General features: G+C 48.0%; 1 protein-coding gene across 1 annotated transcript in view; it reads left to right on the top strand.

The window, feature by feature from the left end:
- The window catches only part of HECTD4 (HECT domain E3 ubiquitin protein ligase 4), a 2,691,195-nt gene that overhangs the window by 1,428,575 nt on the left and 1,235,212 nt on the right, over nt 1-27,408 (top strand). The window contains exon 52 of the mRNA XM_086943079.1: nt 19,275-19,438. Within this exon, the coding sequence (XP_086799205.1) occupies nt 19,275-19,438 (164 nt within the window). The remainder of the gene's footprint in view (nt 1-19,274; nt 19,439-27,408) is intronic.

Here is a 27,408-nt window from a genome sequence, read left to right as displayed (position 1 = left end):
AGACCCTTTGGTGGATGCTGTTCACCAGGGTAAGACAGGAGTGGAGCCCTTCCATATAGTGAGTCTCTACCCAACATATTGTTAGGGGCTTGGGCAATGTCAGTAACGGGAATGCCTGTACACCAGGCTACATCCCATAGGCATCGGCCCGGCCCAAGGGATCCTCATGTCTCCTAAAATATCCCTCCACCAAATGTCTTGTTGTACAAGTATCTACAGCCTCTGTTGACCCAAATGTCCTCCCTCAGGTTTCACCCAACACTGAGTCCAGATGGCTGGAAAGCTGTGGGAGAAATATTTTCTCTTCCGTTAGTGCAGCATTACTATCTTTAAATACTACATGTATTCTGTTAGACCTGTCAGCCCTTTGGGTGGTCCCTCCTATTTATTTATTTTTGTCCCCTTTTTGCCGCTCAATCTTTTTATTTTTGTTGTCCACTGGAATTTTTCAGGTGTTGACCTAAGGGGTTAGGTGCTCCTTGCCCTGTAGGGTTTTTTCCCCTGCCTTAGGTGCCTTTTCTGACTAAAACTATGGGATACACAAAATGGTGGCTTGCAACTGCCATAATCTTTTTACCTCAGGACTAGTGGCCATAGGAACCCATGGAGAGGTTCTAGATCCTTCTGGCCAGTTCTGGTAGCCAGAACCCAGACTATATAAAGGCCAGAACCAGGGCGGCCATTTTAGATGGAGTGACCTTAGAATCAGTGGGAGTGCAGGCTGTGGCGCTAGGGGGCTTGGACTCTCAGAGGGTTGACATCCTTCCCTAGGGATTGCTGCCTTACTGCTGACACCGACCCGCAAACCATAGATCTGGCCCCTTTTTGGATTATACTCGGTTGTTGGGACGCAAAGCCCCCACGAGTTAATAGGACCCATCCCCTGACGCTGAGGTGGAATCGTTAGATTGCTCGCGAACACAGCCGGAACTACTGAAGGGTCCCGTCATCAACAACGTGCCCCAGGAACTAAAAGGGGAGGTTGTAGCCTTCTCCAAGGCCTTCCGATTCGAATACCCCGTAGTGCTCACCTCTCTCCTGTGTTGAGAAGCGCTGCCCGGTCATTGACTGCCCCTCCCTGAGGTGTTGGGTGTAGAGCGGGAGTTGGTGGCAGTGACAGCGGGACAAGCGAAGGGGCTCTAGAATAGTGGCCCGCAATTGCGCAGGTCCCGAAGTGAGGGAGACACTACTCTCCGTGAGGAGGCGGAGCAACAGCCCGGAATAGCTGTTGGCGGGCGGGTCCGGAGGCGGGCCTGTCTGCCGTCTGAGGAGAAAGGCGGCACTGCAGAAGAAGGAAACTAATCTACTGTGCAGAATCGGCCGCGCAGACCTACAACAGGCCGGTAGCCGCGCCTCGGTGAAGACCGGGGATCGAGATTCATCCAGCACGCCGACAGCGGGTGCAACCTTTTCCCCCCATTCTCCTGCAGGCATCGAGGTGGTGCAGTTTGGCCTGTGAGGGGAGAGGATTCAGGACTTCGGCGCTGGAAGAGGAACAGTGAACTGTAGGAAACAGCCGCCCTGAATGCAAGTAAGCAGGGAACGGTGGGGGCTGACAAGGGACGTGGAATCAGAAATCTACGCCACGGTCCCTGGTTATTAGTTAAGGAGGAAGAGCTCTGTGGAACTGTGTGTAAGCCAGCACAAGTTGAGCTGGCGGGACTACCAATAGACTTAAGACTTCAGACTCAATCGTTTTAGGGTTAAACCTGGCAAGTTAATAACGAGGTCCAGGGAAACCAGGGACAGAGGAAATTTCACACAAAATTGGACAGTATTGACCCCGATTTCCTGAGTAGGGATTAAGAAGGGGGAGAAGCATAAGGATGAATTCAGGCAACTGTTGAGGAAACATATTGGGAAACCTAGCTGAGTGGCTTCTCCATGGTCACCAAATGGATCTAATGTATACCTCTGTTTAACTGAATAAATGAGAAATGGTGTTTCAGTGATCCCCAACCAAACAAACTATATATGTATAGACGAATTGAAGGCGATGAGTATAATTGATAAGTCATTGAAATTGGGCCCTCCATGATCTGCTGAGTTGGACCTAAAAGTAATACTTCATTGAATGTTCTAGAGTGTCAATTTAGGTTAAGTAATTATCCCATGTCAAAGTTGAAGAAAACTGATCCACAACCCAGCAACAGAGTGTTGGGTAAATACTGTTACCTGTAAATGTGTATATGCTAATAACCCTGTGCGGAGCCATTTAGTGAACAGAAACTGAGGACTGCAAGGGTACATAGAGAAACTGCAAAGAGATTTTATAAAGTGGAACGTATTTTACTAAGACTGGTGTAGTGTCTTTCTTTTCTAGTGGATGGGCGTTATGTTACTGAAGGGTGAGACGCAAACTTAACACATGTACCTTTGGGATAGGCCTTCCTACTTTGTGCCAAGCTACCCTATGTAGACTGGTAACCCCTGGTCCAACATATTCTTAGCCAGTTTTCCCACGCGTTATGGGACTCAGTAGAGAGCTTGTTGCCTTCTCTTCTAGAGGAAGACAAAAGTGAACTGCTACAGTTGGTGCAGGATGGCTGAGAGGCGGTGAAATTCACCATAAAATTTAGTATGGACACCACTGAATCCATGGATAGAGCTACGGCTCAGTTAGTTGCACTGCGCAGGCATGCATGGCTGTCAATCTGGGATTTCAGAGCCTCCACAGAATAGCCTGAAAGATAAGCCGTTTGATTGTGTACATTTATTATTTCATGCACATGCTGATTTAGCTTTACAGCGATTGCGTGGTGCACAGTGTGATAAAGACGCCTAACATGTCTGAAGGATCTGGTTGCGTTCTTTTTTCAGACTTCCTTATAGAAGTGTTTATAAATGACTGAGTTGCATTATTTATTCATCTAGTTGCAACGGGTGTGATATTTCTGCTTCCTGCAGGAGTTTATACTTGTTTAAGTAGAGTGGTGTGGCTCACTGGTTAGAGGCGGCAGACCCAGAAGCAGAGGTCGGCCCAGGACCAGGGTTCGATTCCCGACGCGGCAGGGTCTTGGGCCATGGTCAGCGGACTCGATAATTCTCGCCTCTGTGCCTACTCCAACCATGGGTTCCACTCAGCAACTCTGGGCAATAGCTTGCTTAATCTCTACTAACAGCCCCATCAGCGCCGGGGATGCTTGTCTTCACCTTGGAGATGCCCAGGAGGGACCATCTCACAGGGAAAGCCAGGATGGGTTCCCCAGCGGTATACAGCGCCGGGACGCCCCTTTGCTGGGGCAGCTGTGCGCTTTACAAGTATACGACATTTAACATTTAACATTTAACATTTAACTAACTGGGGGTGCAGAGTTACTTACTACCTCTGTGTCCAATTATTTCTCTGACCTACGATATCATACATTCGTATAATTTTGCATCCCTTGTTAGATACTTTTGATGCTTGTACCTCCATGGGAGTCTCAGTATATTTGATCATTGTTGCCCTCAAGATTATCATTTTATGAGCCTTAAACACTTCTTTTGTTTTGTTCTTCAGGTTCTCTCTTATAGCTATTTGTATTTGATTGGCTCTTTTACCCCTCCTGTAGACACGGTTGGTTTGTACGTGTTCCTTGATCATGATGGTTTCTTTTCCTGGGATGATGTCATGCTATTATTGGTATCCAAGGAGACATGTTTCTCCGTCGACTCTATTCCTTCCATTATGAAGGGTGCTTAATATTCCTGACTCTTTTGGAGTTGTTATAACTCTTTGTGTTATTTCTAAAAAATGTCCTCTTTCTGACGATCATTTCTACCTAATGCTGTACCTTTTCTTCTTTCTGAAGGTGTTTCTACACGTGACCATGAGGGGACTAGTTGTTGCCTCATAGCTTCTACTTTTTGTAGATGTCTTTTTTCTTTTCCTACTGGATCGTTGCACTTCTAGGCGACTACTCTTTTCATCATTTGTAGTTAGGTTTGCACTTTGTGAAGTGTGGTTCTTAGATGACATATACTTGTGGATGTTTGTTTTATAGGTCACTCTCTGTTATTATGGAACCCTTTTAAAATTTTCATTTTCCAGTTTGAGTATGAGGGATTTTTTTTAGATCGTCTGTAGATGGGTCTCTATTCATATTGTGAGATCACGTACTAACTTTGGGTTTCCCAACCTTTCAAGGTTTCTTTGTCATACTTTATATATTTGTTAACTTTATGCTCTATTGCTTGCTGATGCGGTTTCATGCAATTTGCATTTTGCTGACATTTTGGATGTCTGCTGCTTTCTTATGTGGTATGATGGCCACTATGGTTTCCATAATATTATGTCAGAATTGTCTAATTATTCAGTTTTACTTTATCGTTAACTATTATATTTTTTTCTTGTCTATAGATAGGCGTTTTTTTTATTTTACTACTATGTCAGTGTATTTCTTGGAGATATCCTAGCGGTCTTTGTATTATCTTTCTAGGACTATAACTGCTTGTATGCCACTAGTTACAGTATCGGGGCTGGTGGCTTACTGGACTATGCTTCCACTGTAGAGACCTGTGTTTAATCGTATAATTACAGAGTCATATCTCTGAGACTCAGCCTTTCATCATTATGAGGTCGATAACCTGAGCACCTTTGAGTTGGGTGACATTGAATAAACATCTGTAATTCAGCACCAAGATACCCTTGCCATGAACATGCGTTTTACGAATACATATGTTATGTATGTTGTCTCCAACTTTTTCGTTATAGAGCATATGTTCTCCTTTCCCAAAGGCGGTGGACCTCTCTCGCTAATACTGAACGGGTCCGGCTTGGATAGGTCTTTATATGGCACAGAGGTTTTCCTACTGTGCATCACCTGCTGTTCCGTATCTCACAAGTATCCAACATGCTATTCGCGTCTGGATATGCGCGACAATAGCTGTATATTCTAGAGTCAATTAGAAAATTGTCCTACTATCATGGGTAACATCTGCCCATACCTTCTATGTCTTTATGACCTTTCTTACTGTGGTCCAGTCTTTCTCATTGATTCGATCTGGTTTTGTTCTAGTTAAAGGCTTTTAGTGGTCTCAGTTCGCAGACCCTCCTCTGGGGGTGGTATGCTTTGGCATTTAAGTCTAAAGTAAGGAACCTGCAGCTAGATGTCTCTATTAGATGAGCAAGTTACTTACCTTTGGTAATGTATTATCTGGTAAAGACAAGATCTAGCAGCAACGTCTTTTCAAATTTCTTTCTCCCCTCCCATCCCCCTCTATCTAAAATGCGTCCTCTTTGGTATCTATAATTTAGTTTGAGACTGAGTCACATGAAAGCCACATACTGAATTCTAATTGTGTTTTTAAATTTTTTTTTTTACACAAAGATGTCTCCTTTTAACACACTGTTTTAATAGGCAGTTTCTATATGTGGTGTCATGGAAGAAATTGACGTCAGCTCAACAGCGAGGGGATTATATGTACTCACATCAGCGTCACATCACGTGATTACATCTATGCAGAGTGGCGCAATGCCGTCTCCTGATGCGCAGACGTGCTGTTAAAAGATTTCCGTATTCAGGGTCATGTCTGCGGTGGATTCTAAAGTAAGGAATCTGTGGCTAGATCCTGTCTCTACCATATTATGTGTTACTGATCGTAAGTAACTTTTTCTTCAATGCATCAGCGATGTGTTTAAATCTCTTTCTATAAATCAAAACAGTGAAGGCCTTCTCTTACAGCCAAAGAAAGGAGAAAGAAGTGTTACAAACCACTTATATGAGTGGACCCACAATTAATTAGTCAATTAATTACATTTTTTACCTATTTTGAGAATTTAATGAAAGAATAATATAGGTTATAATCCTAATTCAGCAATTCTTGCTTTTTTTAAAAAAAAGGTACACATGTTGTCAATTGAACTCCAATTTTAAATGTGATATTAATTGTTTTAAAAAAATATATATATTATTTTTATTAACATTTTTACAAATATGCTCCCATTATTATTATATTATTATATTATTATATAAAATTTATAATGCGCTCAGTTACCCAGGGGCATCCCGGCGCAGTACAGAACAAGAAAGAAGCATCGATCAATCACTACACTGGAAACAGATGGGTCTTCAGAAGTTTCCTAAAGAGTAGGATCTTAGGCTCTGAACGGATCTTAAAGGGAAGGGAGTTCCACAGTGCCGCCACTTGCACTGAGAAACGCCTGCCCCCAGAGCGAGCTCTCTTTACTCTAGTTGACTGCAGGAGATGTCTTTGGTCCGAACGCAGTAGGCGTTTGGGCTTATAGGGGCGTGCCATGGGGGCAAGGATCGGTGGGCCCTTACCATGCAAAATTTTATGGGCAGTGCACAGCGCTTTAAATTTCACCCTTTCCCTAACGGGGAGCCAGTGAAGCGTTTTCAGGGCCGGGGCAGCTGAATGTCTTCTGGGAACATCCATCAACACTCTAGCGGCTGCATTTTGTACCTGTTGGAGGGTTTTCAAAGTCGCTTCGGGAGCACCGAGAAACACTGCGTTCCCATAGTCAAGCCTCGACAAGATTAGACCACGAATCAGAAGCTTCCTCGCTGGATCAGGGAGCAGTGGTAAAACCTTGCGAGCTGACAGATTACATTACAGTATGACATGTACAATCAAGTGACCAGAGAGTGGGTAGTCTATCAGGGAACATATCGCCTATAGCAGGCAGTAGTACTCGAAGCATGAGTCCACTGGTCTTTACTGTATAGCGAGTGTAGAGGGGGGGAACCAGGGATGATAAACCGGGAATGTAATGTGGGGGGGGGCAGGGGGTGGATCCCGTGGAGGGTATGCGGATCGTGTCGGCAACTAACTGTCAGTCTGATTCTGTATTACAGCTATAGATATATACATGTAGTTATATATATATATAGGCCATCTGATTGGGGGGTTTATGAGGCATGGCAGGGGACAATAGCGAACCTCAGCGTATGCACTCTGCACTGGATGACTTGGGGGGGATCCAGGGTAGGCAGCTGTGTGCACGCTCTATTGTACAATGTGCGGTGTCAGGAGCGCTGTGGGGGGTGTCCGGGGTCGTACGTGTGTGCATTTGGTGAAACTGGTGGAGTAACATGGCCCATTCCATCGAGGAAGGATGTTTCCTCTGCCCTCTCGCCTCCTCCTCCCTCAGAATGTCCTCCTCTGCCCTTGCTCATTTCAGAACCGCTCCCATCCATGCATCCAGGGGAGGCCCTGTCGCTGCGCGCCAGTGCATGGCAAAGTTCCTCTTGGCCAAGAGTAAGGAAAGGGCTGCGAAGCGGATCTGCACTTTGTGTGTTTTTGGCCTGCGAAATATTCCGAAAGCCACAGCTTCCCAAGAGTGGAGCTCCGTGAGACCCGTAAGTGTTTGGACTGTGTCGAGGATGGTGGTCCAGTAGTGTCGCATGGTGGAGCAGCCCCAGAACATATGTTGGAAGTGCGCATCAGGGGAGTGACACCTGGGGCATTAGAACAAGGTATCTGGATAGAACCGCTGGAGGCGCGCTGGGGTCTGGCACGCCCTTTGCAAAATGTAGAATTGTATATTTTTGAAGCGTGCGTTCCTAGACACTTTCTTCGTGAATTCTAACGCTCTGAGCCATTCTCTGTCATGGAACTGTTGCCCGCATTCGTCTTCCAAGGTGGCCCGTAGACCAAGCAGCGGTTTGTTTGCGAGTTCTCCTATGGCTTTATAGAGCCATGTCACCAGGTGACGCCGGCACCCATGTGCAGGATGGTGTGAACAACCGGGTGTGTTGCCGGCTGGCCAATTGTGAGGTCGCAGTGTGGGTGAAAGTAGTTTATGAGCTGTCGGTGTGTTAAAAATTGTCCCGGGGGGAGGTCATATTTGTCCATCAGCAGGTCGTAGGGCCGCAATTGCCCGTCCACGAATAGCCCTTCTGTCTCTGTCAGCCCGCAGTCAGTCCAGGTGCGAAGCGTGACAGGCGTAAAGTATGTCTCTCGCTTAGGCCAGCCGACCAGTGTCAGCCGAGGGGAGTAGCATGGGGTCAAGGGCGCCATGCGATGAATTCTTTGCATGCAGCGGCGTGCCACCGTCACCTGCAACGGGTATGTCTGTTGTGGCTTGGTACCCGGGAGCAACAAGCGGCAGAGTTCAGGAGTAGGAACCGGTCCCTGTGTGGTATGTGCTTCCCCAGTGTGTCTACTCGCCGTCCAATATGACAGCCATTGGAGCTGCGCCGCCAGGAAGTATGACTCGAAAGCCCGGGCACCTAGACCTCCCTGCGTGGTGGGGAGCTGATATTTGGTGAGAGCTATCCTGTGACGACCAGTCCCCCATATGAGTGTTCTGAGGAGTGTGTCGAGTTCACGAAAGAACTCCCTGGGTGGAATAACTGGCAGGTTCGTAAAGTAGTACAACAAATGAGGAACGATTATCATATTGGCTATTGCTACCCGACCGATCGGGGCCAAAGGCAGGTTTTTTCCAGAAGCCTACCGACGTCCTGATTCCTGCTAACACCTTGCGATGATTGCCTTCATACATGTCTGCAGGGGAGTCATAAAGGCGAACACCGAGGTATCGGGGAGCCCCTGCGTCCCACGTCAGGGTCTTTGTGCCCAACTGGATCGTTCGCGGCGTTAGTGATTGGTGCAGCAGGTACGCCGTGGACTTATTCCAATTCACCCGCAACCCGGATGCCCTCGCGTACTCCGTTAGGGTCCTCCATATGGGTGTTAAGTCCATAGTGATGTCACAGATGTACAGGAGGAGGTCGTCCGTGTAGAGGGACACGCAGTAGAGAGTGTCATCTATTGGTATGCCCAATGCAGTTCCCTCCCTGAGCAAACGGATCACCAGGGGCTCCATTGCTAGGGCAAAGATTAGAGGGGACAGGGGGCAACCCTGCCTAGTGCCCCTCCCTATGCGGAATGGGGACGAGATGTATCGGCCGAGTCTGACCCAAGATGTGAGGTTGGTGTACAGAAGACGTGTATATCGAAGAAGAGTAGGGCCAATCCCCGCGCGTTGTAGGACGGCAAAGAGGTAGGGCCATGTTAAGGTGTCAAAAGCTTTTTCCAGGTCAAGGATTATACAGGCCGCATGGGGGTACAAGTCCTTGACCTGATCCTGGATATGGAATAGCCCTCGAATGTTTTGGGACGTATTCCTGTATTCCTGGCGGGGACGAACCCGCATTGGTCCGGGTGAATCAAGGTATGTAGAATTTGTTCGTATCGGTTAGCGAGTAGGTTCCCCAAGATTTTGCAAACCGTGGAAAGGAGCGTTATGGGGCGATAAGATGGCAATTGTTGTGGGTCACGGAGCGGCTTAAGAAACGACACTATGACCGATTCGCGTAGGGAGCTTGGGAGTTCACCGCGCTGAAATGCCTCCGCGAACACTTCTGTCAGTCGAGGGATTAATATGGTAGAAAAAGTGCTGTAATACTTAAGGGGGAGACCGTCCAGTCCTGGCGCCTTATGTCAAGCTAACGTGCGAACCTCGCCCGATATGTCATTTGCTGTTATTTTTGCATCTAGCGTGGCTTTGTCTGCGTCCGTGATGTGTGGGATCTGTAGCGGGTCTAGGAAGTGACCTATCATCTCCTGTCGGAGATGTGGTGGGGTGCCATAGACTGTGGTGTAATGGGTTTGAAAAGCAGTCAGAATGTCTATTTGGGAGCGCACTAGGTCCCCGGAGGGGGTGAGAATCTCAGTGATGGGTTTGGTGTTCGTGTTTTGCTTTGCTACCCACGCAAGGAGTGTACCAGACTTGTCCCGCATGCGAGTGGCATAGGCCCTAAAGTTATATTTGCGTAAGTCCGCAAGTGCAGTAGAGTATTGCGTTTTGGCCTCTGCTACTTGAGCCACTGTGGCAGCGTCGGCGTCTTCCTGTTTTGTGAGTGTTGCTAGCTTACGTTCAGTGTCGATGAGCGTGTGTTCCAGAATGCGACGCACCCCTACTATTTGTTTAATGCAGTCTCCCCTGGCTACTATCTTAAAAGCATCCCATTCGACCAATCTAGAGGTGGCGTATCCTGCATTGTGAGTGAAATATTCCTGAATGCGTTGCGCATGGTCATGTCGGAATACCTGACCTGTCAGACCGTCCCGGGGGAGGCTCCATGTAGGTACCGGAGGGTGGGGGTTGTCCACTGTACGCGCATTATGTGTGCATCATGGTCAGAAAGGAGGCGCCCCATATAATCTGAGTGCTGGACCTTAGAGATCAGTGACGAGGTGCATAAGAATCTATCCAAGCAGACACGTAAGTTGTGGGGAATGGAGTGAAATGAATAGAGTCGTGTTTGAGGATGGTGTGCTCTCCACACGTCTGCTAGCGCCCAGTGATTAACCCAGCGGCGGAAGCGCTTTGTCTGTCTAAGGGCCGGAGAGTGAGCAGGAGGTGGGTGCGATCTGTCAAGAGCGACGTCAAGCTCGCAATTATAGTCGCCTCCTAGGATCCACTGGATGGACGTAAATTGGGCCAGAACGCTGGTGAGGGAATCCCAGAACCTGTCCTGTTCAATATTTGGTGCGTATATGCTGCCCAGCAGGATGGGTTGGCCATCTAGCATCCCCTCTAACAGGGCGTATCTGCCCTCCTTGTCCACTACTATACGCGTTTCCATAAATGGAGTGCCTGGACGTATCCAGATCAGCGCACCTCGTGCGAAAACGGAGTAGGACGTGGCGCATATGGTGCCTCGCTACCGGGTCCGCAGTTTGTCAATTTCTGGGGTTGTGATATGCGTCTCCTGTAGGAGTGCAATGTGTGCTTGTTGGCACTTAATATAGGCATAGGTGGCGTATATTTTGCGCGGTGTGTGGAGACCCCTTGTATTCAGTGTTAAGATACTAACGTCCGCGCTTGGCATTGGGAAATCTGAGGAGCATGGTCTGCACCCCGCGGTGTGACACTGAATGGGGTGGACAGATGTGTCAATAAGGGTCTAGCCCTTTGGTTTTCGCAGATGGCTGACATCTTCACCCATCTAGTTGTGCTGATAGCTCTTCTAATTGTACCCCCTATGTGCCATAGGGTAGAGCGAGATAGGGAAAACAGAACATGTAACTGGGTGGGGAAACTGTCCCAATACCTGGGACGTATCAGCAGATCCGACCCGTCCAATTAAGCTCTCATGGAACCTGAGAGTAAACAGTCAATGCATGGGGGTGACAGTGTGCGCCTGCGAGGCTGGGTCCGCCAGGGCGTTGGAAGGATCATTGATTGTCGATTGAGAACGTGGTGGGTCGTTCATCTTGTAGTGTTAGATGGACGCCGCCATTTATCGGGAGGGCTATTTCCAGCTGTCTGTCTGGTCAGAGTGGTGCTTGGCCTCCTTTGTTTGTTCCCTCAGGAGATGGTGTCTTCCGTTCGCGGAAAAGCTGGTGGCAAGGTGATGGAGTCAGCCGAGGAGCGGGCTTCATTGCTGTCATCTTCGCTCCCGGAAGCGAGAAGGTGGGGGATCCCCACGGTGTCCTCTTCGAGTGGGGGGTTCCCTAAATCAGTCACTGCTTGGAGGGCCTTGTGACGTTCTTGCATGATTTGATCCAGATCAGGGTAATCAAGCGTGCGGTGCCCAGTGGGCTCCCTCCAGCTCTGGAGTTTCTGCGTTTGTGGGGGTTGTGTGGTGCGGGTCCTGTTGCGCGCTGACCTTTTGGTGCGCCCACGTGGTGCTTCCGTTGTGGGGTCTAGAGTGCAGTGGTGGTCCGCCCAATCACAAGCCTCCGCTGCATCTGTGAAGAAGTGCGTGGTACCTGCGTGAAGTACCTTGAGGCGGGCTGGAAACAACAGGGAATACTGAATGGTATTGACTCGCAATCAGCGCTTCACCTCCAGGAAGGATGATCTTAGCTTCTGCACCGCCCTCGCATAGTCCAGGAAGATCATGACATGTTTATTTTCGACTTGGAGCGGACCCGTGCGTCTGGCGGCCCGTAGCACTGCATCGCGATCCTGGAAGTGGAGGAATTTTGCTAGCAGGTGCGTTGCCAGGTGGTGGTTTGCCGGCTGGTACCCGGTGAGCCTGCTCTATGGAGAAGAAAGTGGTACGGTCCTTGGTCGGGGTGAAGGATTTGACCCACGCCTCCATGTATTCGATTGGGTGCTTCCCCTCAATGCCCTCCGCAAGACCTAGGACGCGGATGTTACAGCCCCTGGAGCGTCCCTGAAAATCGTCAATGCGCTCCTCCACTGTGGTCAGGCGCTCCAGCACTGTGCAGATCGTTTGTTTTTGTGCAGTAAGAGTGGGTTGTAGGTCAGCAAGGGATTATTCTCCTTCCTTCACCTTGTCCGCCAGTTTCCGATGGTCATCGTGGATAAGGCTGATGTCCGTAGTCAGGGTACCTAGGCGTTCCTCCATGGAGGCCCGAGATATTTCAATGTCCGCCAGGACTTGGTCTAGTTTGGCCGAGATGGTTGGGTCTGGCTGGGTCGTGGGCGCCATGGTAAGCGTACTGGTGCGAGGTTGATTCTCCGGCGTCGTTTCTGGGACCGATATCTGCTGCAAGGGTCTGTTCCTCCTCATGCTAGCAGGCCGGCTGTGCAACCTCTCGTCTGATGAAGCAAGCAGCGGGGAGTAGACCAGATCAGAGCGCCCACGCGAGTCTATCACCGTGATATCAATTGTTTATATCTAATCTATTATAGCACATGAAGGAAATATATTTTATGCTTTGGAATATTGTAATGGTTTTAATTAACTATACAATCTGATTGTGTGGGGTTTCAGTAGTTCATAACAAAACATATTTTTCCTTTCCATTTGTTTTGGTTGTTAGAAAAGGTTATCTGTTGCTATAAAAATATCAGTTGCAAAAAAAATGTTAAGGCTGATTTGGGGTTTCTTTGATTAATGTTACATTATTCATTTTCATCTCCTTTTCCCTGAAGAAAGGCACTGTGATGCCTGAAAGGCATTAGTATAGAGCATGGAATTTGTTTTTTGGTGTACGATGAGACACAAGAGAGTAAAAGTCTTTTCAATGGAATGAACTAATCATTTTGCATTTCTGGAATTTTTGACAGTAAAACTGTTATGTATATATGGATTGCATTAAGCTTATACTTTAAAAAACACTTTTATTTCTTACATTTCGATTCATTAGGACAGTGCCTTTCCTAAGGCAAGTGTGCAGCAAGTCTGCATACTGGTAAGATATACAGCATCTATCAAAGTTATGAGCTACAGTGTTCTTGAGCAGGGCATACTTATGCTGCTGCACCAAAATCATTGAGGAACAGTTTACCTAGAGCAACATTTTGAATTGCCCATTGGGAAACATACCTTTTTGATACTATTACACAATGAGAAATGCAAATCAAATCAAATCAAATTTCAAGCTTTATTCGACTTTTAGTCATAAAAGCAAACCTCCTAACCATAATACAATAAATACTAAGCAGCAAAATAATTCAGTAAAAACATATTAAACAATGAGAAATGCATAATGCTGCAGATCTTCCAATTGAGAAGAGCTATACAGCAGTATGACCACTACTTTACTTCAGACTTCGACACTGTAAAAGCTGCATGACCCACCTTACCATAGACCCAAGCAAATATAAAATGTCAATGTAAAATTACGTAAAGATACAAAATGTGGGGTTTAGTGTCTGGCAGAGGCAATAGGAGAACAGAAAACAATAGTAGTGACTAGGGTGAGATGGGAGCGGGTCTTGGGGCAACCCCTTGGCTAGCAATTTTGCTGGGCAGAGATGCAACAATGGTCATAGACTAATACAGTTTACATTTCTGCTTCTGATGGAGTTGTCTAACTGCAGATCTCTCACCTATGGAATACTTCCAGGCATCAGACATGGATCTGGAAACTTTTACATAGAAATTTCCTCCAGCATTGGCAGGTGGCACTGTGCGATGTCATTGTACTACGTGCCGCTCCATCTTGTGGCGGCATGACGCCGGGACCAGTATATATACGTCACCTGCTTGCGCTGGCACCAGTTCCTTTCTTTCTGTGCTAACCAGCGCGTATGTGGAGCTTCAACTAGCGTTCAACAGTTTTGCCAATTTTCTTTGTGCTTTGAAGACAACACAAAAAGAAACGGTATTGAATACGGCAGAAAGATCCAGCAGGATCAATGACTCTTTTCCTCCACTGTCCATAATCATTCTGATTTCTTCAGATGCTGTGACTAGCGCTGACTCAGCACAGTGGTTTTCCTAAAACCGTACTGTGCATTAGCTAAAATCTCATTCTCATCCAGAAAGGATGAGAAGTCAGAGTTGAGGAGATTTTCCAGAATCTACACTGTAAAGGGAAGCTGGGAAATGGGTCTATGATTTTTAACCTCATTGGGGTCAAGAGAGGGTATTTTCATCAAGCGAAGAATGGCAGCTTCCTTCCAATCCGTCGGGAAGATTCCAGCTTGTATTGTCGCATTTAGAATTGTTAGTATGATGAGCCGAGATTATGCCAGTTACTGTCTGCATACTTTGTGGCAAACAGGTATCTGATGGGGAGCCTGATTTAGGGGAATCAGTCAGCATCTTAACTTTCTCCTCATTAAGCAGGTGGAACTTGTGATGGGTAACAGCCCCACCAGACTGCTTTGAAGGACACATTTGATGCCCTCCTTGCAACCTCCAGTTTGATCCAGATCAGGGAGCCTTTTGCTCCTGCTCGGACGTGAAACTGGACAAAGGCTGTGGGAGTATCCTTCCCTCTGTCCAGCCCCTCCTCTGGAAGGGATCCCTGAGTCATTCCAGCCCTTACCCGAGGGTATGTACAGGCTTACCTATGGGTGGCTCTTCAGATTCGAATGGGATAAGACTCAGTGGCCTGATACCACGTCGCTCTTTGACCGTTTGGACACTTAGACTTTGCCTGGAACCAGAACTGCACCAAGAAAGACTCCTGCTGCTCCTGGTCTCGCTGTTCTGCAAGTCTTCTTTGTCGTGTGTGTCTTTTCTTCTTCCAGGATCTTCACCAGTTCTGTGGCCATCAAGGACACCTGAAGTAATCTCCCTTGGAGTGAAGGAGTCACTCCCCTGCTTCTGCAGGCACCACAACAAAGCTAACTGGTCTACTGCACCTGAAGTACCACACACTTCGAAAGGCTCAGCACCACAGGTGGTGATTCTGCAACTTCCTCGAGGCCTGACCTGTCCTGTTTGTAATTTTGAGGCCAGTTTCCCTTGTCGGAACTGCTGGGACCGAACCCCTGTGCACCACATCGACCTGCCGTTGCCAAGGCTTGTTGACTGCACTCCAGTGATCTTCAGGCTACTAGAAGCTCCAGCCGCTAGCATCTCTTTCCGCCAAGTACAGTGTCCTCACTGCATCCTCTGCATTGTGGGCCTTCCTTCTTGGTGAGCTGCTCAAGGTCCTCTTGTGACTCTGTGCCTTTGACCAGGGGTCCTCCTTAGGGTCTTCTCCTGCGTCAGTGGGCTCCCCTGCTAGCTTGGTTCCTGCTCTGATGTTCTTTCCCTGATGTTCTTCCTAGTGGTGAGTCCCTTGGAACTTGTTGGTCCCAACGCTGCTCCTTCTTCGTTCTCCAAACCAGTTGCGGCTACCAAGGCTTGTTGGTACTCCCACCAGACACGAACCCGTGATCACCAACATCCAACGTGGGACAGCTCCTGCACTGCTCCTGGTCTTCCTCAGCATCGCCTGGTCCTCACTGTTGCAGCAACAAGGTCAACATCAACTCTTCAGAACCGTTAGACATCAGTGAGCATTGCTCTTTCGAGCCTCCTGGTCACTGCTGAGCGGCATAGACTCTATCACTTTTCTCCAAGTCTACCATTGACTTCTATGAAGGTTTCAGACGTCTCTTCACACCTATGCACCTGGCTTCCCTGGTGTAGCCTGGTCTCGTAGGCATCCACGGGTGTGGTGGCTCTCCAACCTTCCATCCTCCAAGGGAATTCTTCTGAGTCCTCTGGGATGTGTCCTTCTTCTGCAGAAATGTAACCATAACTTCTCCATGGACTTCCATTGGGCATGCAGTTGTGTTCCTACTCTGCACACAGCCTCCGTGTGGGTTCCTTGCGTCCCCATCTCCTCTGCGTCTTCTGATCCAAGTCCCGTCCTCACTGTCTTCTGGTCCAAGTCCGTCCTCTCCTGCAGTTTTCATTCCACTTTCTTAATATATGGTTTGGTCTCCCCCTGGAGGCAACTGTATTTTGTACTACTTTCCTTATTGCAATTGAAGTATTGTTGTGTATTTGTGCTGATATCTCTAGGTAGGAGATATACCAATGTGTTGGTGAGTATTGTGTAATTGAAATCTTTGTATATAAACACTCTGGTTTGCGTTTAACCTACACTACATGATTAAACTGGTAAAGCAAGCTGGCTAACACTCTGAGAGCTTTCTATGGTTATCAAAGACCACTAAAATCACCATTAGGGTTGCCTGGATTAGTACAAGGTGCATTTCTTAAATAAGTGTGCACCATATACTAAGCCAGCCTCCTGCACTGTTCTGCCCACAAGCTTCACAGCGAGTCCTTTCTGCAGGGCTCCCCACTGGACCTTGCTACCTCCTACACTCTTCTCTTCCTCCGATTGCACACTGGTCTTGGCAAGCTGGCAGGCTCTAGTGACCGAAGCTCCAGGGCAGGTGGTCTTAGATTCTCTGGGTGTTGTCTCCTCATCCTGCTGAAAAACTATCAGCCCTTGGCCCATAGCACAGGCAGAAGTCTCCCAGAGCTTCACCTACTCAGACAGCCTGTCTGGTTGCTTGGCAGATGACACGTTTCAGTGAATCAAGTTCCCCTTCTTATAGTCCATTTCCAAACACGAAATGTGGTTTAAGGACTGAGTCTTTGAAGTTGTAGGTTGGTGTCCTGCTTCATTTAAAGTGTTCACTCCTCCGCTCCCTCTTCCTCTTGAAATAAAGTCTGTCACAGTCGGAGTCTCTCTAAAGCACATTGTTTCACCACAAAGACCTTGTGAGTGATCAGAGTTCACAACTGGATGTCAGCTACAGTGATATGTACTTCTAACGTTATGCCAGGGCCCCCAGCCCTACTCTTTATTCTTCTCTTATCAGCCACATCTCCTTCCTGCGATGTGCCCAGGTCACTTACTTGTGAAGTCTCACTGAATCAAAGAGCACCCTTTGAAGTGTACAGGGGAAGCCTAGTTTTCCCCTTTCTAGTGTGTGCCCTACTCAGCTTACAGGAATGCAGCAATACACAAATCTGCCTGAGAGGGATCTCTCTACCTCCTCTCTACTTTTCACCATCCTGGTCTGGGTCTCCCAAAATGGAACCCAGGACTCTCAATGTATTGTACCACTCACAGGCACACTTATATACACAGTGCATGTATACAGCATATACACACTGAACAGTACTGTATCCTCCATGTATTGTACCACTCACAGGCACACATACATCCAGCATATGCATTTAACATGCACACACTGTCCAGCACTGAATCTTGTATGTGCTATACCACTCCTAGGCACATATACATCCAGCACAATCATTTATCTTACCTTCACAGCGCTACATATTCTAGGTACCATACCACTCATAGGCACCTATATATCTAGCACATGCATTCACTAAGCACGAACTGCGCGATACTGAATTATGCCTGTAATGTACCCTTCCCAGGCACACATACACCCAGAGCAGATATACCAATTCTGCACTGTGCAGCACTTCACACCAAACTAATGTAGGCCACGGTTGAGTTAAGCACACAACTGCAGAACTTTTAAAATGATTGATCCTATAGACCTCACTCCAGTGATGCATGTTAAAAAGGACCTGTTCATTCCTGATCACTACACAGTATGTTGCCACCATCGCTCATGTGCAGCTTAACTCTTGTTGAATGCGGTAGCCTTTCTCCACTATGAGGGTAGCGATTTGAGTGCCCCTCCCGGTCCAACAAGACTGCAATCCATGAGACAGGCCTATGCCATGGTTTACACGCATGATCCTTGTTTCCCTGCCAAAACAAAAATCAGCATTAAGAATCCAGACATCAGTATAGTTGGACACTCTGGGCAGGGGTGCAAGTCTATTACCATGTAGAGGACATGTTCTGTCGCAACAGGCCCAGAGAGCGGGAATGAGACATAAGCAACTTATTTTCAGTGTTCGGCAATGTATAGTATGGTTTCATGTTCCCGGATCACATTTAAATATATAAGGGCTCACTCCTTGTGTAATTTAGATATGGCCCGAACCCAAACAATAGAGAGACACCCCATGGGAATCCGTAACAAACATCTATATGTGACAGTCCCTACAAAGTTTAATCCAGTTGTGTTATGAGGGGACATGTTCCCTTGCACATTGGAGTAAAATTATTTGAGAAAAACTCTCCAAATGGTAGGAAAAGTTGGGAACTAGCTTCAGATCCACTCATGAAGTCGCAGAAAGAAAGGAGCTTACGTCAGTGAGCAGGGTTGGTGCTTATTTGCCGCTCTAACCCTACCTTTTGGGGAGGAACAAGGCCGTGGCGGACCCGCCGGATGCCACCTAACAATGCCTGAGGCTATGCTGTTAAAGTCGTCCAGATGCAGTCTGATACCTGTAGATATTCACAGGGTGAAAAATCTGTGGTTAGGGTATCGCCCAGAAAGATAGTTCCCAATGGGAAGTAACTTGCTCCTTTCTTCCATTGTATTGGATCTTCCATAGATTCACATGCTTGTATCAGAATAATAAGCAGTACCATTAGGAAATATATGTCAATGATCATTTCAAGCTGCCAGTAATAATTAGAAGCCAGCTAGCTTCACTCCCCAAAACCTCCACCCGTCCAACATCTTCTGTGGTTTTTCAGTGGCAAAAAGCAGATGTGAGTTACAAAAGTTAGCTACTACATCATTTATTTTTTAATTATTATTTAAAACGTACTTGTTTTAAACAGATTCCATTTTTTTGGGCAACAAATATGAAACAACTTTTCTGACGTGTTTAATTTTGCACAAGAGATTCTATTTTTATTTTTCATATTTGCAAACATGTTCTCTCTTTCATGTGAAAGAATTATGCATCATTGTTTTCAGTGGTTTGAAGGTAATACATGCTATGTATTGTAAGTAAGTGTTACTTTAATATTTATATGATAAGGATACCGCAAGTCACCTGGGAGTTCCATAACCTTTGGCCTCATTCCTTTATCTGGTCATGGAACTCCTTGTTGACTTGCAATATCCTTATAATGTACCCCTGTGAGGTACTTTATCCCATATATATTGTTTTTAAAGAGTCTTTGTGTGCTCATTTATGCTGTTTGTGATTTCTATACCTCACCTTTGATTATGCGTTTTCCAAGGTGAAGCAAATATATTGTCAATAGATTTTCAAAATGGGTCATCTTAGAAAAAGAGCATAATTAAAAATGAAATGTTCCTTTTTTTGTTTTAGGGGATGTGGCTGGAATCGGTTGGGAAAGAACGGAGGGTACACCCCCACCTCCAGGGCAGCCGTCCAAAGGCAGAGTCTATTTCACCTACTGTGGGCAGCGCCTAGGGCCCTACCTGGAAGATGTGGCAGGAGGAATGTGGCCAGTGGTACACATACAAAAGAAGGCACGTTTCATTTGTTTACCAAGTGTCATGACTTGATGATGGACTTGAGTCTTAGAAATAAATCATGTTAGCAGACGATTTCCCAAACATCAATGGCATTAAATAACTGACATTAGCAGCCATTCATCTGATGCGTGACACAGGTCCAAACAACACAGTCTTAATCCACGTGCACTATTTCTGCTGCTCTTGTATGAGGAAACGTAGCAAAGGATATTTACACCATAAAAAAATGACACCCTGATTCCACCACATTTTTGCTGTGTTCACAAAATAAGTGGAGAAAACAGAGCATTCGTACTTTTCATATTACTGAGGTTCTTGAGGCAGTCAGTGTATCCCATATTTTATTAAATAACCAGGAATTACCCAGGAAATCTGTATTATTTATTTTTAAGGTGTTATTTACGAACTGGCACTCCTTCATTTATATATTATCTGTAACTCTTTGAAATGGTGTATGAGAATGAAAGTGTTATTTATGGTTTCGTTCTTGTTGTGAGAAGGTGGCCTGATATGCAGTGCTCACTATTCTAGTGAACACTATGTATCAGTCCAGCAACCCTTATTGATGATTGGTTGTAAGTCAACCTTATAGACCAGCTATCCTAGTAGCGTGGATACGAGCAGTCTAAGGCTAAAGACTCGAGAGGGCGTGTTAAGCCAGCTGTTTACCACACATATACCCCTTGAATACCAAGTGAAAGGACACCACACAAGTGTTATGAAAATAAACAGTTATTTATTTAAAGATCACAACAGCCCTGTACTCTTTATGAGGACAGGGTACTAAGCACAAACCAAGACTCTTACAAAAATACTTAAGTTAGCACAGTATATACAAATGCCCGAGGGGCACGGAAAACCATATACTCAGGAAGTGGAATGCGAAATTCCTAACAGGTAAGTACAGTACTAATAGCTTTTGGAATCGCTAGGACTGGACTAGGGAATCGTTAGATTACTTCTAGGAGGCCTAGGGGACTCGGGTGCAGTGTGTGCACTCTCACGCGAGATGCGGGACAAAAGTCTATGGTAGCTAGGAATTAGAAAGTTAGTGTTCTCGGGCGAACCCGACCTGGTAGGGAGAAAACGAAAGTAGATTCTGACCCTTGGATAGTGAGGCTATGCTGGGGCACCGAAATGCCGAAGTTACCTAGCCCAGGGGCTGCAGCTGCATAGGTCTGAAAAGACGTCGGGAATCCTCGTAGACGGACCAGGAGCCGGAAGAAAAGATGCTGGCCGGTGACCAGTGAAGAAAGTTCAGTTGGATCCAAGCCTGGATCTCGAAGATAGATGACACCTGAAAGCAGAGGGGACCAAGTTCGAGACTACTAGCCAGTAGTCAGTGGGCACCAGGAGGGCACCGGATGGTAGCCACCTCGACAAGGTGAGTGGGTGACGCTTGACTCGAAGATCTCACGGACCAGGAGGCGTTGTCGGCGACCAGGATGGAGGATCGAGCTGTCCCACGAAGATGGAAGCTGTCGGCGTCGCTGGACCCAGGATTGGGCAACAAAGCCTTGGCAAATTCAAGCCCACGCGGTGGACCTAAAATGGCGTCTGGAGTGGACCAGGAGGGTCCGGGGTGCCTCTCTTGAAAAAGGAAGCAAGGGCCAGCCTGGAGCAACCAGACCAGCAGTCGTGAAGTCGTTGGGCGTCGTTCAGAAGGCCACAAGCCAGCCGGCTAGTAGCCAAACAACGCGGTGCACAGCAAACAGCAGAAGGGCCCCACGCCGATCGTGGAGATGCAGGGGGGCTGATCTTGGGTGCTGGAGCTGCGCAGGGTCGGGGCTTCTCGGACCCCAAAGCACTCACCAGTGGAGGACACGGTGGGCTTGCAGTAAAGATGTCGTGCAGTCTTGGCGATCGTCGGTCCCTTGAGGTCTCGTCGCACTCACGGTTCTCAGCTTGGCTGTAGAGGTGAGTAGAGGTCAGAGGTGCCAGGGAAGCCGGGTCTCGTCGAGCTGGGTCGTCGGATTCGTGATGAAGGACTTGCAGCAGACCGCAGTGTTCTTTAGGATGGTGCCCGCTTGATGCAGGGTGACTACTCCTTAGCCACAAGGGAGAATCTTGAAGAAGAAATCGTGAAGTCCTTTCGAAGAAAGTGGTATCTTGATTCCAAAGATGATCTAATTTTAACAGGGGGCCCGCTCCCATCTTTATACTAAAAAAGGGGGCTGACCCGGTGACTAGGTCCTGCCTATGGGTGGGACTAGGTGGGGGGTGGTTACACCCCTCAGCCATGCCGGACTTCCCCAGGCCAGGGGCTGGTGTGCCCCTGGAACTGGTTCAGACCGGCCTATGCGTAGTGAGCACCGGGGTGCCACTCAGCAGTCACCTTCCTGTAAAGCCCTGCCTACCCAGGATACACAAAACCATGTCTGGGACGGTGCTAGCACCGCCCCTGACAGGAAACCCTTTGTCCAGGCTCCCCTCGCTGGAAGGACTCCCAGCTGCAGGGGGTCAGACTCGTGTCTGTGGTGGCAGCATCCATTTTGTGGAGCTGAGGCTTCAGTTAACTTTAACCGGGGTTCACAGTTACATCCATGTCGTGTCCCTCTAGAAGGGTGGAATGCTAACCCCGTCGCCAGAATTGGCGAGGGGTTAGTATTCCAATTCGTATGACACCTTACTCGACATGTTTTGATAAAGCAATACCAAAGATAGCATTTAACCGCGAGGATTATAATGCACTTAAGAGTATATGGTATGCGATATCATGGAACAGCTATTAGGACTTGATTCCGCAAGCTGCAGACAGGCTCAGCTCATGCCAGAGCACCATCTCACACGATTCCAAGCACTCTGCCTTCAGGATTGTCAAGGCCTGCCATAGGAGTGACTGATAGGAATCTGTGTGTCCATTTTAGGGTTAGGTATAGGTATACTACACCTACAGCAAAGGGTGATTACACGACTTTGCCCCAGCTGTCATGCAGCCAGTTGTGTCAAATTTAGGAGGCCAGCCAGGGGTGGCATAATACATGCTGCAGCCCCTGGCAGCCCTGGGTACACCTATGCCCTGAGTTACAGGGTCTGATAAGGTGGCCCAGTACCAATTGGAAATGTACCTAGGGTACATGGAATCCATTTTAAAGAGAGAGCAGTAGGCCTGGGGTCCTGATTGGCAGGGTCCCAGGTCGACTATGTCCAAAACCAGCTAAAACACAGGGCAAAAAGTTGGGGGCAACCATAGTCAGGATGTACCTTCCTACACAACCCCCCCCCAAACGAAAGGAGATAAGGCTATCCTTGTCCAGGTAAGCCTCTATTACCTAAGTGGCCATATAAGGAAGTACCAGCTCTGGCTTGGTTTCCCCCTGTGTCATGGTCCACTAGGCAACCCCTCACCCTAAGGGTATCTGAGGGTCTCCACCATAGGGAATCTCTGTCTCTGGTGTGTCTTGGGAAAGAAGAAGGCTGATGCTGGGATGGAGTACTGAAGTGAGGCTCCTCTACCTTTGGGCTCAACTTCCTCCAATCACCATCCATCATATGTGCCTTTCTTTCTTTAGCTGAGATGCACTGAGCTCTCAGGGTCAGCCTCTGGCTACCTAAAGCTGGAGGCTGAGTCCCTCTGTTTGGCTTACTGGAGGGACAGGTCAGGTCTGGGGTTTTTAGGCCCCATGTTTGGCTGTGCCCAACAGTGTCCAGCTGTGGGAGTTCCCTAACTACTTTTAAGGGGGATCCCTCAGGAGTCTGCTCTATTTTCACTTGGCTAGGTTTACCAGCTTCAGTGATCCTAATCTGCTGATTAAGGGGTTCTTTTGGACAGGGGGCCCTTTGGGGTCCACCACTGGCCTCCCTGACCTCTTCAGCCCTGGGCTGACTAAGGCAGGGTAGAGAGGTGCAGTTTACCTGCTCCAGACTGGGTCCCACCTGGGAAGGGTCCACTGCCATCAGGGGCTCTGCCAGGTTAGGCCTGACTACCTCTGGGGCAGTTCCTTCAACAGGGGTAGAGTCAGTTCCCTGAGGAGGCTGGCTCTCACCTAGTGTCTGGGAGGGGGAAGACTCTTCTTCCTCCTCAATGCTCTCTGTTTGAGTGGAGTGATCCATTGTTTCAGGCTTCACAACCTCACTATCTGTCTGAGTAGAGGCTGAGACCATTTCAACCTTGCCAACCTTTTCAGGAGGGCACTCAGTTTGTGTTTGGGCTGTGACTGTCACAGCCCTCCTATCCTGTTCTGGAAAGTCTGTCTGAGCCTGGGCAGTGGCTACCACTGCCCTTCCAACCTTTTCAGGGAGGACTGGTGCTTGGACTGGGGCTGTAGCTATTACTGCCCCACTAACCTGTCTGGATAGGCCTATCATTCTGGAATGAGTTTCTTGTTCCACCTCAGCCCATGCTGAGAGTTCCAGGTCATTCCCCAGTAAGCAATCTACAGGTAGGTTATCTGTCACTGCCACTCTCATGGGCCCTGTGACATTACCCCAGCTGAGCTTGACTACTGCCATGGGATGCCTTCTCTTCATTCCATGAATGTCTGTCACCTGATAAGTAAAACCAGGGGTCAGTTGAGCAGAGGGGACCAGATGGTCACTCACCATGGTGAGGCTGGCCCCTGTGTCTCTGAATGCCTCAACTTTCTGACCATTCACTAAAACTTCTTGTCTATACTTGCCCAAAATGTGGGGTCCAGTAGTGAAGTTGGCAAACCCCATGCCAGTTTCACAGACAAGAGTGTGGTCAGGGAACCTGGCTAAGCCATAGTCCTCCTGTTGGCCCAGAGTAATACCCACCACATTCTTGGGGGCACTCCCACCACCTGGGGGATTACCACTAGTGGTAACAGGAGGTTTAGGAGTATTACCTGGGGGTGTATTTCCCTTATTACCATTTTTAGGGCAACTGGCATCACTTTTGTAATGACCCACCTGTTTACAGGTATGGCAATAAGGTTTCTTCTGTTCTGAAGGAGTGTTCTGGGACCCACCACCCTTGTTGGAATTTTGGGGCCCTTGGGAAGTCTTCTCTGTGGATTTATCCCCACCCTTCTCTTGAGGCTTGGTTGATTCCTTTTTCTGGTCACCACCCTGGTTTTTAGGCCTAACCCTGGTTCTGACCCATTTGTCTGCCCTCTTACCCAATTCCTGTGGAGAGGTCAACTCAGAGTCTACCAGGTGCTGATGTAATAGCTGGTTCTGACAATTATTTAAGATTTGCTCCCTCATAATTAGATTATACAACCCTTTAAAATCAGTAACCTTACTACCCAGTAGCCAGCCTTCAAAAGCCTTAGTGGCACAATCAACAAAGTCAGTCCAATCTTGAGACTGAGTTTTCTGGGTGTCTCTGAACAGCATCCTGTATTGTTCAGTGGTTAAACCAAACCCATCAACCAGTACATTCTTCAAGACTTGGTAATTGTTAGCATCCTCCACCCTTGTGGTGAGGAGCTTATCTCTACCTTTACCATCAAAGGAGAGCCACAAGATAGCTGCCCACTGACTTTGGGGAACACCCTGCACAGTGCAGGCTCTCTCCAAAGCAGTAATCCATTTGTGGATGTCATCCCCTTCCCTAAAGGGGGGCACTATCTTATTCAGGTGCTTTTTATCAAAACTCCTTTCCCTATTGCTAGGTTTATTGCTGCCACCAGTGGGAACTAGCCCACATAATTCTTGCTCTCTAGCAAGGGCAAGTCTCTCTTTGGCCAGGGCAAGTTCTTCCCTTTCAATCCTCAGTTTGACTGCCCTTTCTTCAGCTTCATACACTCTCCTCTTAGGGGAAGACATTCCTCTGTGAGAAGAGTTGAGAGAGCCATTGGTTCGAAAGGATCTGCTAGAGCCTCTTGATAGAGACCTAACTCGTCCATTCCCAATGTTAAGCTGACCTGAGAGTGGGCCCAGGAGTCCCCCAGTACCAAGCTCATGTCTGCTTAAGTTGGACCTGCTTAGTCTACTGACTTCTAGCTGTCCCTTATCTGCCTCATCCCCTGATAACTCATCCTCATCCTCAGCAACATCTGCCTCAAGGAGGGGATGGATATCAAAGGGACCCTGTAAGGAGGGCAAACTTCCATCTGGATTAGAAGGGTCTGGGTTACCAGCCCTACTGGCATCATAAGCCTCTAGGAGACCAATCAGAAAGGAAGTGGTGGGGTTAGACCCCTGTTTTAGTTTCCTGAGAGTACACACTTGTCTCATCTCATGGAAGCTAAGAGCAGTATATTTTGAAGGGATGACCTGTGGAGGGTCAACTGACACAAGGGGAGACTCAATGTTTCCTCCTGTGACCGACATACTGCTTCTAGTGTGGTGTAAGTGATGCACCTACCTACACTATGTGTTACCTACTGGTCCCTTGCTAGAGTTGTAGCCAAGGTGTGCTAAGCCTTGAGGAGCTACAACAGCTGGTTCAGTAGAACTCAGAGTATTCTAAGCTTTAGTTATATGTACCTGACAGTACTTATGTGATCTTTCAGCAAGATATTCTTAGGATACGTGTGGTAAAACAACAGCAAGCTCAAATCCCAACCGCTGCTCACCAATGTGAGAAGGTGGCCTGATATGCAGTGCTCACTATTCTAGTGAACACTATGTATCAGTCCAGCAACCCTTATTGATGATTGGTTGTAAGTCAACCTTATAGACCAGCTATCCTAGTAGCGTGGATACGAGCAGTCTAAGGCTAAAGACTCGAGAGGGCGTGTTAAGCCAGCTGTTTACCACACATATACCCCTTGAATACCAAGTGAAAGGACACCACACAAGTGTTATGAAAATAAACAGTTATTTATTTAAAGATCACAACAGCCCTGTACTCTTTATGAGGACAGGGTACTAAGCACAAACCAAGACTCTTACAAAAATACTTAAGTTAGCACAGTATATACAAATGCCCGAGGGGCACGGAAAACCATATACTCAGGAAGTGGAATGCGAAATTCCTAACAGGTAAGTACAGTACTAATAGCTTTTGGAATCGCTAGGACTGGACTAGGGAATCGTTAGATTACTTCTAGGAGGCCTAGGGGACTCGGGTGCAGTGTGTGCACTCTCACGCGAGATGCGGGACAAAAGTCTATGGTAGCTAGGAATTAGAAAGTTAGTGTTCTCGGGCGAACCCGACCTGGTAGGGAGAAAACGAAAGTAGATTCTGACCCTTGGATAGTGAGGCTATGCTGGGGCACCGAAATGCCGAAGTTACCTAGCCCAGGGGCTGCAGCTGCATAGGTCTGAAAAGACGTCGGGAATCCTCGTAGACGGACCAGGAGCCGGAAGAAAAGATGCTGGCCGGTGACCAGTGAAGAAAGTTCAGTTGGATCCAAGCCTGGATCTCGAAGATAGATGACACCTGAAAGCAGAGGGGACCAAGTTCGAGACTACTAGCCAGTAGTCAGTGGGCACCAGGAGGGCACCGGATGGTAGCCACCTCGACAAGGTGAGTGGGTGACGCTTGACTCGAAGATCTCACGGACCAGGAGGCGTTGTCGGCGACCAGGATGGAGGATCGAGCTGTCCCACGAAGATGGAAGCTGTCGGCGTCGCTGGACCCAGGATTGGGCAACAAAGCCTTGGCAAATTCAAGCCCACGCGGTGGACCTAAAATGGCGTCTGGAGTGGACCAGGAGGGTCCGGGGTGCCTCTCTTGAAAAAGGAAGCAAGGGCCAGCCTGGAGCAACCAGACCAGCAGTCGTGAAGTCGTTGGGCGTCGTTCAGAAGGCCACAAGCCAGCCGGCTAGTAGCCAAACAACGCGGTGCACAGCAAACAGCAGAAGGGCCCCACGCCGATCGTGGAGATGCAGGGGGGCTGATCTTGGGTGCTGGAGCTGCGCAGGGTCGGGGCTTCTCGGACCCCAAAGCACTCACCAGTGGAGGACACGGTGGGCTTGCAGTAAAGATGTCGTGCAGTCTTGGCGATCGTCGGTCCCTTGAGGTCTCGTCGCACTCACGGTTCTCAGCTTGGCTGTAGAGGTGAGTAGAGGTCAGAGGTGCCAGGGAAGCCGGGTCTCGTCGAGCTGGGT

Source organism: Lissotriton vulgaris, chromosome 11 (genome assembly GCF_964263255.1).
Source record: "Lissotriton vulgaris chromosome 11, aLisVul1.2, whole genome shotgun sequence".
Taxonomy (NCBI): domain Eukaryota; kingdom Metazoa; phylum Chordata; class Amphibia; order Caudata; family Salamandridae; genus Lissotriton; species Lissotriton vulgaris.
Note: the sequence above shows the minus strand (reverse complement) of the source record. Positions and strands in the feature narration are given on the sequence as shown.